The following is a 16,723-nucleotide window of genomic DNA, read 5'->3' on the forward strand; positions in this document are numbered from 1 at the left end:
AGAGACAGTGCAAAAGACAAAACATGTGACAGATGAGCATGTAAGGGATCAATCTGTCTCTCTCCACACCACATAACAAATTTAGACCACCTATTAGCGTAGATAGATTTAGTGGAGTGTCGCCTGGCCGCTAAGATAACATCCACTACATCAGGCGGGAGAGAGAAGGAACTCAGGTTGCCCCGTTCAATCTCCAAGCATGTAGGTGCAGACTCTGGAGGTTGGGGTGTAAAACCTGCCCCTGCGACTGCGAGAGGAGGTCTGCCCTGAGAGGGAGACGGAGCGGAGGGCACAGTGAGAGTTGGAGAAGGTCGGAGTACCATACCCTCCTTGGCCAATCCGGAGCTATTAAGATGACTTGGGCCCGGTCTTGGCGAATTTTCCTCAACACTCGAGGAATCAAGGGTATGGGGGGAAACGCGTAAAGCAACTGGTCGCACCAGGTTATCTGAAACGCGTCCCCCAACGCTCCCTGCATCGGATACTGGAGGCTGCAGAATAACGGGCAATGCGCGTTCTCCCGAGTGGCAAACAGATCTATCCGAGGAAACCCCCACATCTGGAAGATTAAACAGACTTGATCTGGATGGAGACGCCACTCGTGGTCTGCCGAGAATTGGCGACTGAGACTGTCCGCACGTACATTCAAGACCCCGGCCAGATGATTTGCCACCAAGCAAATCTGATGGTCCTTTGCCCAGGACCATAGCCGAAGAGCTTCTCTGCAGAGAAGGTACGACCCTACTCCTCCCTGTTTGTTTATGTACCACATCGTGGTAGTATTGTCCGTCAGGACCTGTACCGACTGACCACGAAGGGATGGGAGGAAGGCCTTGAGAGCCAGACGTACAGCCCGTAACTCCAACAGATTGATATGAAACACCTGTTCCTCTGGAGACCAAAGCCCTTTGATCTCCAGATCCCCCAGATGAGCTCCCCATCCTAGGGTGGAAGCATCCGTTATGACCGTGGCCACTGGTGGCGACTGCGCGAACGGCTTTCCCTGTGAAAGATTGTTGCCCGCAATCCACCACTTCAATTCCACAGCAGCATCTCTGGAGATCTTGACAGTACCTTCTAAATCTCCCTTGTGTTGAGACCACTGCCTTCGGAGGCACCACTGAAGAGCCCTCATGTGCCAGCGAGCATGCGTGACCAACAGAATGCAGGAGGCGAACAGACCGAGCAGACGAAGGACCTTGAGGACTGGAACTACCGCTCCATTTCGAAACATTGGAACCAATTCCTGAATATCTTGAATCCGCTGAGGCGGAGGAAAGGCTCGACTCAATGTTGTATCCAGTACTGCCCCTATGAACAGGAGGCGCTGAGAGGGCTCCAGGTGAGATTTGGGCACGTTCACCGAAAAGCCCAGGTCGAACAACAACTGGGTTGTTGACTGCAGATGATGCGACACAAGCTCCGGGGACTTGGCTTTGATCAACCAGTCGTCCAAGTAAGGGAATACTGCTATCCCCTTCCTTCTGAGCTCCGCCGCAACCACTGACATCACCTTTGTGAAGACTCGAGGTGCTGAAGTAAGACCAAACGGGAGGACCGCAAACTGATAGTGCTGCGACCCTACCACAAACCGGAGATACTTCCTGTGCGACTTGAGTATCGGGATATGAAAGTAAGCATCCTGCAAGTCGACAGACACCATCCAATCTTCCTTGTTCAACGCCAAAAGCACCTGTGCTAGGGTCAGCATCTTGAACTTTTCCTGTTTGAGGAACCAATTCAAGATCCTCAGATCCAGGATTGGTCTCAACTGACCATCCTTTTTGGGAATCAGGAAGTATCTTGAGTAACAACCTCGACCCTTTTCCTGCTCTGGGACCAACTCTACCGCGCCCTTTGAAAGGAGGACTTGAACCTCCTGTTCTAGCAACAGGAGGTGTTCTTCTGAACAATAAGATGGGCGGGGCGGGATGAGGGGCGGGAACTCCCGAAAGGGAAGGGCGTAGCCTTTCCCCACAATGCCGAGAACCCAAGTGTCCGTGGTGATAGACTTCCACTTGTGGAGAAAATGCTGTAATCTTCCCCCTACAGGAGAGGAGTGAGTGGGAAACGGTGGAAGCCTAAGGCTGCTTCCCCTGCTGCACCCCTCCAGAGGACGAGGAAGAGGCAGAGTGCTGTTGAGAGGCTCCTCTGGTACGGGCCCCACCCCTCCCCCTCCCTCTAAATGACCTATAGGGGAGGGAAGAGGCGGGTTGCTGGAACCTCCCCCGAAAGGAAGAGGAAGAAGAGCCACGCCCAAATCCCCGAAACCTCCTGAAAAATCTAGAAGAGGCAGAGGAAGAAGGAGCTTGCAGTCCTAACGATTTGGCTGTGGCTCTGCTCTCCTTAAATCGTTCCAAGGCCGAATCTGCCTTGGCTCCAAACAGTCTGTCCCCATCAAACGGGAGGTCCAGCAGGGTCGACTGCACATCCGCCGAAAACCCTGAGTTTCGGAGCCAGGCCTGTCTTCTTGCCACCACAGCCGTGCCCATCGCCCTGGCCACCGAGTCGGTCGTGTCCAGCCCAGACTGGATAATCTGGGTCGCGGCAGCCTGGGCGTCCGAGACCACATCCTAGAGACCCTGGGGGAGCTCCGTAAATGAAGACGAAATATCATCCATCAGAGCATGGATGTACCTCCCCAGAATGCACGTTGCGTTGGTGGCCTTCAACGCCAAACTGCATGACGAAAATATTTTCTTGGACTGCGCATCCAGTTTCTTGGAGTCTCTGTCTCCAGGCACCGTCGGGAAGGAACCAGGCGCTGACTTTGAGGAACAGGAGGCTTGCACCACCAAGCTCTCCGGAGTAGGGTGTCTAGAGAGAAAGCCAGGGTCAGATGGTGCAGCTCGATACCTCCTGGCCACAGCCCTATGAACGGCCGAGGAAGACACCGGCTTCTTCCACACCTCCAACACCGGATCCAGCAAAGCCTCATTAAATGGCAAGAGAGGCTCAGCTGCAGCAGAGGCCGGATGCAATACCTCTGTCAGCAAATTCTGCTTCGCCTCTGCCACCGGCAAAGGCAGGTCCAAAAAGCTCGCTGCCTTCCTCACCACAGCATGAAAGGAAGCAGCCTCCTCCGTATATTCCCCTGGAGATGAAAGGTCCCACTCAGGGGAAGTGTCCAGCCCACTGGCTGTATCCAGACCATGTAGTCCGTCTCCAGAGTCCTCAATCTCTCCCTCCTCTAAGACTCGCTGGTACTCCTGCTCTTCTAAAAGACGGAGAGCACGCCTCCTCGAATGAAGTCTCTCCTCGATACGCGGAGTCGACATGGCCTCCGCCGACGTCGAAGAACGGCGTCGATCTCCAGAAGCATCTGACGCCGCGTCCGGCGCCACAGGCAGCTTCGGCGCCGAGGTAGGAGCCGGAGGACGAGGTCTTGGAGCCGATGGACCAACCGGAGTCACAGGGCAAAATCCTGACTTCGACGGAAGGGCAACCTCCGGGGCCGAAACATCCGAAGCCACCGGAGCGGCCACCGACGCCGGCACCGGCGCCGAGCCCACATTCCCAAAAGGGAGAAAGGGCATAAAGGGTGCCGGCCGAAGAGGCGCAGGATCACCCAACGAAAAGGCCAAGGGCCCCGAAGGACCAGCCGGAGCAGCTCCTGGAGCCATCTGCTGAAAGATGGTATACATCGCATTAAGAAACGCGGTACTATCGGCTCCAGGAGTGGGAAAAGCCGGATACTGGGGTGCCTGGATCGAGGGCGACCCCGACGCCGGCCTCGACGTCTGCGACGCCGGAGAAAACACAAGAGGCTGCACCACCTCAATCACTGACGCCTGACCAGGCGAAGTCGGTGACGCCGAAGAGGGCAATGGCGTCGATGGATGCGGCGTGACCGTGGGGCTGACCTCCCAAGTCCTCCGACGCCGAGCCGAAGGTGACCTCGAACGAGACTCCTTGCTGGAATGACATCGTGAGTCTCTACGGCGCCGGGAGTCTCGATGACGCCGGTGAGACCTTGGCGAAGAAGACTTCTTATGATGTTTCTCCTTCTTCTTTGACTTTGCCATGAATAACTTGGCCTCACGCTCTTTGAGGGCCTTCGGATTCATGTGTTGACATGAATCGCAAGTCGAGACGTCGTGGTCGGAGCTCAAACACCATAGACAGTCGGAGTGAGGATCTGTAACTGACATCTTGCCCCCACACTCTCGACAGGGCTTGAAACCCGACTTCCTCTGAGACATTATTACCGCAGAGAAGACTACGCAGCAGACAATACACTGTAACCACGAAGGTAACAGTAGCTCCCTCGAAGATAACCGTTTCGAATGCACGGTAAAAAGGGAACTGTCATCGGCACGAAGGCGAGAACCTCTTATTGCCTGTATGACGTCAGACGGCGTCGCGTGGGCTAGAGTGACGTCCTCGTCGACGTGCAGAGACTAGTAAGAAGATTTCCGTCGAATGCTGGCGCCATGGGAGTATTCATCAGGTGAGGAATCCACAGGTAGTTGTATCCATCAGAAGGTGCGTTGTCTTCTAAAGGAAGTCCGGTAAGGGGTGTAGTACGAACTCTTTTAATGCAAGTGAGTGGATCTTTTATTATGGTGCACTTTATTATAAATGCACTTTATGGGTGGACGGGCAAGGTATGTGAGTGCTTTCCTATATATTTAATGCTATGTTTTTATAGGAAGATGGGTAAAGTACTTGACTGCCTATGTCCATATTTAATATTTAAGTTTTTTTGTGTCTTTTATATGTGGACCTGGCTTTGATGCACTTTATTATAATGTACCTTATGGGTGGATGGGCTAGGTATGGGAGTGCTTTTCTAAACATATAATTCCATGTTTTATGGGAGGATGGGTAAAGTATTTGACTGTTTATGTACATTTTTCATCTTTCTGTTTTTATATGTGGACCTCGTTTTAAGTTCCTAATTATAAATAAAATACACTTGAAACTTGAAAGATCCTGTGTGTTGCCAGATGCAGAGCTTGAGTGATCCGGTGTGTTGCCCGATGCAGAGCTTGAGTGATCCTGTGTGTTGCCAGATGCAGATCTTGAGTGATCCGGTGTGTTGTCAGGTGCAGATCTTGAGTGATCCAGTGTGTTATCGGATGCAGAGCTATGAGGGAGCCAGGGTATTATCAGGGATAGACGCTGAGTGTGCAGCAAGTTGTAACAAGCTTTGAGTGAATGGGTATTATCAAGTGCTGAACTCCTAATTGCATTTTAATATTAGCAAACACGAAGGGCCTTATTCACAAAGGGCCGCTGCAGTCGTGGCGGGGGTCCCACACTCGTGGCGGGGGTCCCACACTCGTGGCGGATGTCCCATGTTGCACGATCTTCTCAATGGGAAATTGCAGTACGGAGTCCCCTCACGAGAGTGGGACCCCCACCACCACTGCAGAGGCCCTTTGTGAATCAGGCTCAGGGTTCTTTATGACTCTTGGAAATATCAGGGGCATAGTTCTCAGAGAATCTGGGTATTTAAGTAGGTATTTGCCTGTACCTGGATAGTCACAAGAACAGAAATACGAGTCACTCTGAGTATTTTTAAGAACTAAAGCAAATGTAGGTTATTGTAGAAAAGAGACCCATAGCTCATGATAAGTTCATGTTGGCAAAGTGTGCAGTGTGCCCGTTTTACCTGACTCTGCTTTGAGCAAAAACGCTAATGGAAAGCCTATTTCCTTTAACATTTTCGCAGAATATGCTAGCTACAGTAAAACCTGTTTGAAAAATGATAGCAATTCATTGAAACATGTAACCTGCTTAATGACAGATTGACAGATAGCCTATTCAGTGTGGTCCCATTACCCCTTTGCACCCCTTTTCCTCTTTCATATCCTTCTGTCAAGGAAGAATGGCTCATGATCTATGTCTCTTTTTAATAACATCATTGTGTATGTTCGTTCCAAAAGCAATGTAAGGTTAGTGGCGATATTGACCTCATATTTTGAAAATTTGACACTTGGATACGGAAGGCAAGAACAAGGTGCTCACTTTATCTACCATATTGCTTTCTTGATAGCTATGTTTTTTTGTATTTGTGCCGCTGTCAAATCAGTGTGTTGAGCATGGAGGGTGGCGTAAGTTTTGGCACGTGTTGTCTGCATTGGAAACCATAACTGGTGAATTTCTGTGGGTTTGTCAGTTTATGCCCGAACCATAACTCAGTTTTTAGCTGTGGTTTTCCAGTGAATTTCATTTTATTTTATTTTTATGATGTATGTATTTGTAAACCTCTCCTGCGCATGTCCTGTGGCTCTGTGCAGCACTGGTTGATTGCAGGTGCTGGTTGTGGATCAGGCCATGCTCCCTACCTACAGCAGGCCCTCCACCGCCACTGCACATGGGCACGGCAGGCCACTAGTCACTGCTGGCACAGCCTCAGCAGGTGGCCAGCTCTCACTGCACATGCCCTTTGGCTGAACTCTTCCAGTTGAAGCAGGACCAGAGCTGATTTGCATATGGCTGGGTCTAATCTGAGGTGGCATCGTAGGAAATATAATGATGAACTCTGATGTGGCCCATGGTCCAAGTAATTACCAATGACTGGGATTAATTCAAGTGTTCTGCCTTTAACTTTTTTGTTTACTTTATTGCAATGCTCTAAGTGTGACAGGCATTCCCAGATGTGATTCCCTTGGTCAGTTTCCCACTGAAACCAAACAGCATCTGGCTGAAGAGGCCAAAACTGGTCTTAGATTGCTTGTGTTCTGGTCCAGAGAGGATTTGCCTTGGCAGTTCTGGCTGGATTATTCCTATTGGAACAGGACCTAGGTTGATTTCCATATGGCTTGGTTTAATCTGAGGTGGCCTGGTGGGCAAAATAATGGTGGATCTGTTGTTATTACCTGTAGCTGAGATTAATTCAAGCATTCAACTTTCAAATGTGTTCAAGCATTCCTTTTTTTTCAACACAGTAGTGAACAGAAAATGCATGCTTTGTATGAAGATTTTTTTAACCTATCTATGTGGTTGTTGGGTAAGCCAGCAAGATACCCTTCCAGCTTGATGGATTGAGTGTCATTCAGCTAGTAACGCTTGATATTTACAACCTGTATAAATGCATGAAACTGAGGTGGCAAGCATTATGTAAAAATCCAGTAATTTTCATGACGTGGAATGCACTTGTTCTTTGTCATGTTAGGCAGTGTCATTGGCTCCGTTCTCTTTCCTGTTGACTAAGGTTTGCTGTTGCGTGGAAAGTATTGATGTAACCCAGCCTCGCTCTGATGCAGGCGGCCTACAACACCGACAAGCAGCCAGCTCTTGGAGAGCGTTGCCAGAGGCGAGACTAGCTAATAGGCTCTGAACGTGCTACAGTCACCTGCGCACCGACGCTTCAGGAAGAAACCTGTCCCTTTGGGTCATACTCTGCTCTTCCTATAAGCAGCTGGGCAGCTCACATCAGTAACGCATGCCTCAGGCATCTCACCTCAACATAAAGATGAAAGGCCCAAAAGCCTCTACCCCGCACCCTCCATTCTCCTCAGAGTTCCTCGTTACTGAGCAATAAATGCAATCTTCTTGTGTTAACCTGACTGCCCCTCCTCTGTCTTCCCTTGTCCGCATTTTTTTCATTTACTTCCTCTGTAGTTCCTCGTTTGATCACTCTTACTTACATCCTCTGAGATTATTCCAATCACTAGGGTGTGATTCCCAAAACAGAGACTGTTACAAATTTATGTTGTCCACTTAACTCTCGATCTCAGCTGGACTTTTTTGCCAATCCCTTTTTTTACCTCCATTGACTGCTACATGCAAAACTAATAATATTCCCGTTTATCTGCATCTGTCCTTAAGCAGTTTATAGCTTTGTCCCAGGGATTTGGTAATCTAGTTTTTTTAAGCTGTATCCCTACTAGTCCCCATTAGTCATCTTCATTAAGCCTTAGAGGGACTATGGAAGATGCTGTCCATTTATCAGGCAAGCACCACTGAACATGCCTTTTCTTACCCGGCCTCTAGGATTTGAAATATTCTTTGCCCCGCTCTTAAATGCCAGTTGATTTGTTTCTTTTCACAACCGGCTCAAGACCTGGCTGTTCAATTTTTCAGTTTATTTTCCTCTCTCTCCTGAAAGAGTTCTTGCTTCCAGTGCTGTGATACCCCTCAGGGTCGTTGTTCAAATTTTGCAGATCTCTTTTTATTCATTTATTCTCACAGTCCCAGCAACCTGGTGGCGACAGTCTTTTTTGGTGCCCCCTCCACCCTATGACCACCTCCTCGGATTCACTCACTACCACCCTGCAAATGTTCCCCTCATCTCTCCATAGCTGCCCTTTCTCATACATTCATTTGTTTTAAAGTGCTTGCAAAGTCTGTCTTACTAATCCACTCACCTATCTACATAAAATATAGTTCTGTTCTTTGCAGCAGGCATTTTAACCCTCTACATTACTTTGGGGGTTATTCCAACTTTGGAGGAAGTGGTAATCCGTCCCAAAAGTGAGGGTAAAGTGACGGATATACCACCAGCCGTATTACGAGTCCATTATATCCTATGGAACTCGTAATACGGCTGGTGGTAAATCCGTCACATTTGGAACGGATTACCACCTCCTCCAAAGTTGGAATAACCCCCTTTATAGCGAACATAAAGTACATTAATCACACGATCTATCTTAACATTTTAATGGTTTCCTGAAGGCTGGAAGCACATGGAACCTTTCAGCAGGTGCATTTAAATCGCAAGTTACATAATTCATTTCTAAACACAGCGTCCCCCTGAGGTCAGCGCCCCCAAACCAGATCAGCACCCGGTGCAGCCGCACCGCTCGCGCCACTCTAAAGCGGCCCTGGCTAAGGGCATTCGCACAATACCCATAGCCCCCCAGGACCTTTTCTTCCAAATACTGAGGGCTTCTCCCACGTGATCATTCTCATTTCAGCAATCCACCTCCACCCCTGTGCTTTCCCTGGCTGTGAATTCTGCCTAGTGCTCCCACTCAGCGCATTCCCTTCTCCCGCCCATACAAGATGGAACCCATTCCCAACTCTCTAGAACCTCCAGTTACCCTCACATGATTACGTTTAAACCAGCCAAACAATCACGCTCTAGAAGAGCTCGACAAGACCAGATCCGTTCCCACTACTCCCCTTGTTTTTTACCTCCTCGATCCTTAGTTTTAGGGTAGGGTGTTAATGTGTGAACTCTCCTGGGTTATTTTACGGTTACGGCTCCTTCATACTTGTCAGTGTGCTCTAACTACTGTCTACAATATATTCAAGACAAGTGTGATAGTCTGGCCTTGGACAGCTACTCTTATAATGCATACCTTGCTTATACTGTGTTTTTGGGTATACCGTGGAAATCCTGTAATATCGTACCATTATTACAGTATGTAATTCAAAACACCAATAAAGTTTAAACAAAAAAAAGGGACGAAGGAGGGACTGGACAGGGTCATTGTTTTCTTTTTGCATAATTCTAATGCCAACTTTTCAATTTATTAATTTCAGGAAACGTTTACTTTCATAAACTGTGTGCTGCCTAGCCTAGAAAGAAATGGATTGTATGTATAAGGATTATTATCTAAGGGCAGGCTATAATTGTGTGTTTTACATTGTAGGACCAGTTGAAACTGACAGTCAACGAGTTCCAGAGTCCAAAGGTACAGTACACGGGGAACATCCTTTTTTACGATTTTTTTTTTCCGAAAGTCGTGGTTAACGAAAGCGCAACAATGCTTTTTTTAACCACGACTCCGGTTTTTTGTGCCTTAACTACGTATGTTCTGAACAACGAACATGCGTGGTTAAGGTACAAAGAAGTGAGTTGGCGAAGGTAAGTGGTGGGTTTAGGTTTTGGGGAGGGGGTGGGGGGTCAGGGGGTTTTAGGTTTTAGGGTGGGGTTGTGGGGGTGTGGCGTTTTTGGTTTTGGGGAGTGGGTGGGGGGTCAGGATGTTTTAGGTTTTAGGGTGGGGTTGGGGGGGTGGGGCGTTTTTGGTTTTGGGGAGTGGGTGGGGGGGTCAGGGGGTTTTAGGTTTTGGGGTGGGGTTGGGGGGTGGGGCGTTTTTGGTTTTGGGGAGTGGGTGGGGGTCAGGGGGTTTTAGGTTTTGGGGTGGGGCTGGGGGGAGGGGCGTTTTTGGTTTTGGGGAGTGGGTGGGGGGTCAGAGGATTTTAGGTTTTGGGTTGGGGTTGGGGGGGTGGGGTGAGGGATGTAGGGTGAATGGTGCCTATTGCTAATGATTTTATCAGGAATGCCTTTACAACGAAATATCGTTGTTAAGGCATTCGTGGTAAAATCATTAGTAGTAGCAACGAGGTCGGTGTTCCGACCTCGTTGTTAAGGCAGTAATTGTTTTTGAAGTCGTTGTTTCGTCGTACAGTCACAGTATACAATTATTAGGGGGTGGAAGGTGTGACAGTCCCTTAAGCGTGAATATATTTATTGGTTTTAAGTTCTAAATTAATTAATTTGACCAAATAGTCTACCGGATTAAGTACAAGCACGACTGTCCTAAAAAGGTGATTGTATCAAATGATACAAAAGTCATATCTCCAAAGAGCAATCCTTTGGCTTTGGTTCTCCATGAGCCTTCACTTCCAATATTTTGAAAGTACTAGAAAGTGGTCTGTTTTCATTGTCACTACCCACCGTGGCCGATTTCACTCAGCCTTTCGGATAGCCCCTCTCCCAAAAAATAGCCAACAGATCTGAAACATAGCAGTATACATCACAATAGTCAAAACAAAACTGTACACAGCTACTGTAGTACAATACAAGAAAATCACATTGAAATAATGCGGCACAAAACCACGCAGTGTAAAAAAAACAACAGAACACATCACCATCACAATAAAATACCACACAACACATATGCACAAAAGTTTCGTCACATATTACCACCTCTAGAATCCAGTTTTCATAATACAATGGTAAACGTGTTTGGAGCATGCACTGCCTTAATTTACCCACAAACACATGAAATAGTGCTAGTCAAAATGTTTTGTGATCTGGCCCAGTTAGCCCAAAACTGTGGCAGCAACCCATCTTAAAATAGCATGTGCAGGGCCCACTTTATGTGATACAGCCCTTTGCGTCTGTGATAATGTACTCTGCTGGCACCTTTGCACCTCTTCCCTTCCAAATCTGTGAAGTATTCAAGGTCATTGCTGTGCCCCTCTCCATTACCCATTCTCACATACATTTGTTCTTGTAGGATCATCTCCCCAGTGTGCAATGGTACCACATAGTACATGACACCAGTCCAGATTTCTCAACCAGTTAAAGACGGTGTCACACCGATTCAAGCCATGTTTGGTTGGATAGCACTTCATTCTCTAAACCTGAACGTGGGATAAACAAACCATTGCCATGTCTCATGCTTCTCTCCTTCTATCTTAATCTCCAGAGAAAAAGAGCATTGCCCTACTAGTCGTTCATATATTATCATGTATTGCCATGTTTTGCCCTGCTTATCTTTTAAGTATTATGAGATACTTACCTCTCATTTTCTAAAACTTGAACATTTCTGTAGCTTTTCTCCAATTATTTATATGTTCTTGCTGACATGTCTTCACTCTAGCAGGTTGACTCTGTTGACTGAAGCACTTATTAAGCAGCAAAGTTGTTTTTTCCTACGTGTTCTGAAGGAAATCTCATAGTTTTTTTTACCGACCGGATGTGAGAATTATGCTTACTACCTTTACTTCTGAAAGCACCAATATTGTAAATCCATATTTCCCGGAAACACTGGGGAAAAAAGTGTGATTGAATAACCAAAACACGCATGGCCCTTTTCCTAACAATTGCACTATTTCATGCACTATAAAACCAGCTTCCGTCTTAATTTTATCCAAAACCTGGGTTATTTGATTATAGCCTGGTGCTTATTCAATAGGTGCCACTCCATCAACGGTCTGGTACTCCAATTAATGCTTACATTTTCAAATAATTCCAAGAATTACATACTAACTTTATACAGTTCAAACCAGTAGCATACAAATGTGTTCATTTTTATCATTAGCTCCTTATTTTATTCACCCATCAGGCGGAAGCATTATCCAAGTATCTTAAGTTAGGTGAAAAAACAGTCATCGTCATAAGATTGATTTGATCCAGAAATAAATTAGTGTTCATTCATTTTTAACATATCTCATCAGCTATTGACATATGAATAAATGTGGATTGTGGCAGATGTAACAGCTGATGTGATATAAAGAAAAATGGCTTATGTTTCATGTGATGTAGAAATAAGTCAACCATAGGATTTCGTTATAAATAAATAAACATTAACTTGTTTCTGCATTCTGCAAAATAGTTGGTGGAAATCCTTGAGGTCCAACTCTAGTGGAACATACCTTCAAGCAAATAGGGTAGCTCTGGTGTTGCACTGCCTAACTGAGAACCTTTCTGTTTCCTTGATCTCTCAAACCATGGCCCAGCCCTTGGTTAGTCCCTCACTGCAGCTTGTTACCAGGTGCCTCTCACATAGATTTGTTGACCAGGTGACAGTTATCCACATTGTTGCGTCAGTGATAGTCTCTTCCGTGTAGTTGGTTTGTGGCGATCCCATCAGCCATAATTTCTATTGGCTACAGTGCAAAAGTAACTCAATCTCTACGCTGATCTTGATTTTCAGAGATGTCCATGGGTTGACACTCCTTCATCGTCAAAACGAAATCCGCATTCAGCAAAACCTCTGTTGCTTTGTACCCAGAATGTTGGCCCGCTTCCAGAGTCAAAGGGTCACTTATGGAGGCAGTCGTTCCCCTTAAAAGGACAGTGACATTGGATGGGACTACGACACTTCACCGCTCTGCAGAGGTCCCTACTCTTCTTCAAAAGATGTCTGTTTGCCAGTTTCTGTTCTCCATAACATCCCTCTTACTGTAGCTACCCAATCTAGATTCTCACTATGCTCTTGCTGTTAAAGCTGGCCGTCTTGCTGTTTCTTTACTTTCTCGTTCAGAGCGCACTGATGGCACATCCAGGAGCCATGCCAGCATAAGTAATTTAAAATAAATAGATCAGTTAATGCCTTTTATGAGTGCCTCAAAAATAAAGTTGTGGTTCACCAAGAGTGTTTATGTGGCTTCGAGTTTACTAGCTTCAAATAAAGATATAGATGATTCTACCGCACATTAAATTAAGTATAATGGGCTGGGCTGTCAGTCCGCTGTTTGATGTATGCGCCGCTTAGTGCTTACTTTTGTCATGAAAAGATTTGGTGCATCAAAATGCACCATTGTAATTTTCTCCATTACTTTTCACTGTTGCAGATGGTGGCAATACTGAAACAGATGCTGTTGATGCAAGGTAAGGGGCGTGTATGGGATATTGTGTTTCCTTTTCTTTGCCCAGGTATTTTGCTTTGTTCAAATTGTGTAGCTTCAAAATCAGCATTGATTCAAAAATGAGAAAGGTCAAATTGTGAATTTATATTCCACATCAGTGGTTCTTAACCTGGGGTCCGCGGCTCCTACTCAGGGATATAGGAAATAAAAACGACACAACATTAGCAGATTAATAAATTGTGTTACATAAAAACATAACATAAAACTTTAAAGCACTTAAATGTCGGAAATGTGAAATTAGAAGGTAAAATCAAGCTGATAAGCCATAGCTCGATAAGTGGGAGCACCACAGACGCAGCAAAAGAAGTGTAGTATGGACGATTTGATGCCTTTAACAGGAACACTTGCATGCGCTGACAAAAAGATAAATGCTTTGAGAGCAAAAGCTTGAAAAGTGATATGCTAGAGTCCAGTATATCACGTCGTCTTTTAGAAATAAAACTACATTTTGAAAAGCTCCAAACTTCCAACTAAGGCTTTGATTTTTGCAATTGTTTTGTTTATAAGTAACATATTTCATAATTTCTGTATTTTTTGAGGTATACTTATTTCTGAATTTTTGTGGATTGTTTTAAGGTTAAAATCTGGGAAATTACTTAGGTGGGGTCTACAGCTTTCTGTAGATAGTCGCTGAATAGAACAAATGTTAAGAACCACTTTTCTACATTAATATTTCGAGTCACCACCTGCCTCCCCAAAATGTGAATGATGTAGGTTTTCATTTGGGCTGTGCTTGTGAAATCAAACTCCAGCTGGGTTTTTAGAATGACCGACAAATATGCACATGCCATTAATACTCACTTCTACTCATTGTGTCTAAAAATCATCCTTCTAAATATTCTTTATATCTTAAAAACCAGACTGGATTTTAGTACTCTGTGTCTAGACATGCTGAGACATGGTGTTCATGCTGAAATAGGACCGGTATGTACCCTGCTACTTTGAGGTACGCCAGCCTGCCAGAGATAACAGTACTACAGTAATGCTGATTTAGAAAGGTACCCTCCAAGCTGCAGAATAATAAAGCTGCATCTGTACAATGTAATCAGTACTAGGGTGCAACGCTACCCCTCTTTCACATGAATTATTAAATGCACAGTACTTACAGAGTTTTTCTCCCGCGAAAAACAACATGGGCGAGTTAAGTAGTAATAATGATCAAAAAAAATAATTAGATAAATTACGTGTTGCGGGGCACTAAGGTGCTGAAACAGAATAGGATTATGGACCTTAACCATGCCTCATTGGTGGGCAGTTTTACCACTGCAGTTGCTCCTCCGAATAGACACTTGTGCCACACATATGAGCAGAGACCAGTTGGTTATGTGAGTGCTTGGTGTTCACATTTGAAGGTCTAGGTTTATGTTTGGCGGTAAACTATCTGCTTAAGGTGGATATCTAAGAGGAAACTGGAAATTGTTTCTGCCATTATTAGAGAGACAACAGTGAGGCACTTACTGCCCCTGGTTTAATGGTTGATCGAGCACTGCCAGAAGTAACATGCCATGACTGCCAACGGAGACCTGTAAAGCAGGCCTTAGTCTTAAAAATAAAGCTATGGAAGAATGTGCCCACTTTTTTCACTTGAACAGTTTGCAAAAATATTGATATATACATCTGAAGAAACGCATGGGGAACAGTAGAGGCTTTACGAGTTGGATGGACGGCATACTCTATCGAAATGTGACAGATATGCTGTCCGCTGCGTTAGAAATGCCATAGGCGACAAGGGTATAATGCTCTTGTAATATAGTGGGTGTGACACATTCCAATTTTGCAGCGGTGTATCCCCTCCGCCAAATTCTAAACAGGTCCCTAACTCCTTACTTGCCAGATTCTGGAGCTGGTAGTGTGTCTGTATGTCATGGGCAACAATGTAAAACTATACGCTGGTAATTATTGTTATTTAATGAACACAAACCATTTACATATGTGCCATTACATGCAATTGTTTACTGGGGTCTATACTGGAAACTATAGTGGAAAGAGTACTCTTAATAAAACAAAAACCTCCTGTGCATAAATTACTTCACTTTTCCAGCAGGCTTATAACTTGTCCCTTGAGGCGGTAGGGAGAAGCAGGCCAGAACTACAGAAGGTAACACTGCCACACTTTTAAAGTATTGGTGGCATAATTCTCGTGGAAACAAATACCTTATACTGCTCTTGCATGTGTATGTTCAACCCCTCATACTTCCCAAAACAGTCAACGAATAGACGTGATGTGTCAGGAAGAGGCACCAGGTCAGGGTATCATTATTACCACTCGGGCAGTAACTCCGACAGTGATTGGACCAAGCTGGCGGTGCTATAGGGCTGGCCTGGTGATAGTGCCACTCACATGTGGATGGGATAAATCTGAAGGTTATGTTTATGTAAATTGGAATAGAATGAATGTAATTTTTTTACATCCTTTGTTTTCCACCCAAGATGTGACCACTTCAATCCTGCAGAAGAGTACAGAATGAACAATAAGAGAAGGGGGGTGGCACTGATCTTCAACCACGAGTGGTTCCATTGGTTCCTTACCATGCCTGAGAGGCGCGGCACCAATGCTGACAGAGACAATCTACGACAAAGGTAAGGCTGAAAAACATAAAACCATAGAACACAATGAAACCTGTTTGTATACAGCACTTATCTAAATCTGACTTTACAAGGCTGAAAATAAAAGTTCAGATAACTGAACTCTGCAGGACTAATGTTATTGCCCTCTGTAAGATGAAAGCCTAAGGGCGCACTACTAAACTTTGTACATGTAAACTTGCTACCTCTTTTTTAGTATGCCCATTAAACCACTGAACTATTTTAGTATCTAAAAGAAGCAGAACCAAAGAAACAATCAGTTGCTGTCTTCAAGGCATCTCCTTTCTTAATCTAGAGGTTGATATAGGACAATGGGCTCAGTTGATATAGGACAATGGGCTCAGTACTCAAGATTCAAAATAAAGTACTGGTGGGTACCCTCCTCACCTGAGGAGAAACAGCAGCCCTCATCCTTCTCGACCTACCTTTACGTATACAAGGAGACACTCCAACACCCCGGTGAGATTTTGAGCACCCATTAACTTCCTTTTTCTTTTTTTCCCTGTCCCATCACCCACCACGCTGCACTTTCCCTTCTAACCCTTACCAAAAACCCCAGAGCAAACCACCTACCTTTCTTTATTTTGGTGTTCCCTTCCTGTTCTGTCCAGATGTCGGCGAGCATCCAGCCGAAGAAGAAGACCCCCTAAAAAAAAAAAAAAAAAAAAAAAAAAAGGAAATTAGAGACAGAGGGAACGTAGGAAAGAAAAAAGAACAGAGGAACTCAAAGAATGCCAAAGCAAAGAGAACACTGACTGTGCAGGACTCTTGAGATACTAGAGACTTAGATAAATATAAAATAAACAACGTTTTTACCAAAGAAACATTGGGTCACCAACAGAGTTATTCTTACCTCTCC

At 45.5% G+C, this 16,723-nt stretch overlaps 1 protein-coding gene across 1 annotated transcript in view; it reads left to right on the plus strand.

The window, feature by feature from the left end:
* CASP6 (caspase 6) overlaps window positions 1-16,723 on the plus strand; it is a 139,715-nt gene that overhangs the window by 35,359 nt on the left and 87,633 nt on the right. Inside the window, exons 2-4 of the mRNA XM_069241111.1 lie at window positions 9,549-9,590; window positions 13,204-13,240; window positions 15,709-15,858. Coding sequence (XP_069097212.1) covers window positions 9,549-9,590; window positions 13,204-13,240; window positions 15,709-15,858 — 229 coding nt within the window. The remainder of the gene's footprint in view (window positions 1-9,548; window positions 9,591-13,203; window positions 13,241-15,708; window positions 15,859-16,723) is intronic.

This window comes from Pleurodeles waltl, chromosome 1_2 (assembly GCF_031143425.1).
Source record: "Pleurodeles waltl isolate 20211129_DDA chromosome 1_2, aPleWal1.hap1.20221129, whole genome shotgun sequence".
NCBI classification, from domain to species: domain Eukaryota; kingdom Metazoa; phylum Chordata; class Amphibia; order Caudata; family Salamandridae; genus Pleurodeles; species Pleurodeles waltl.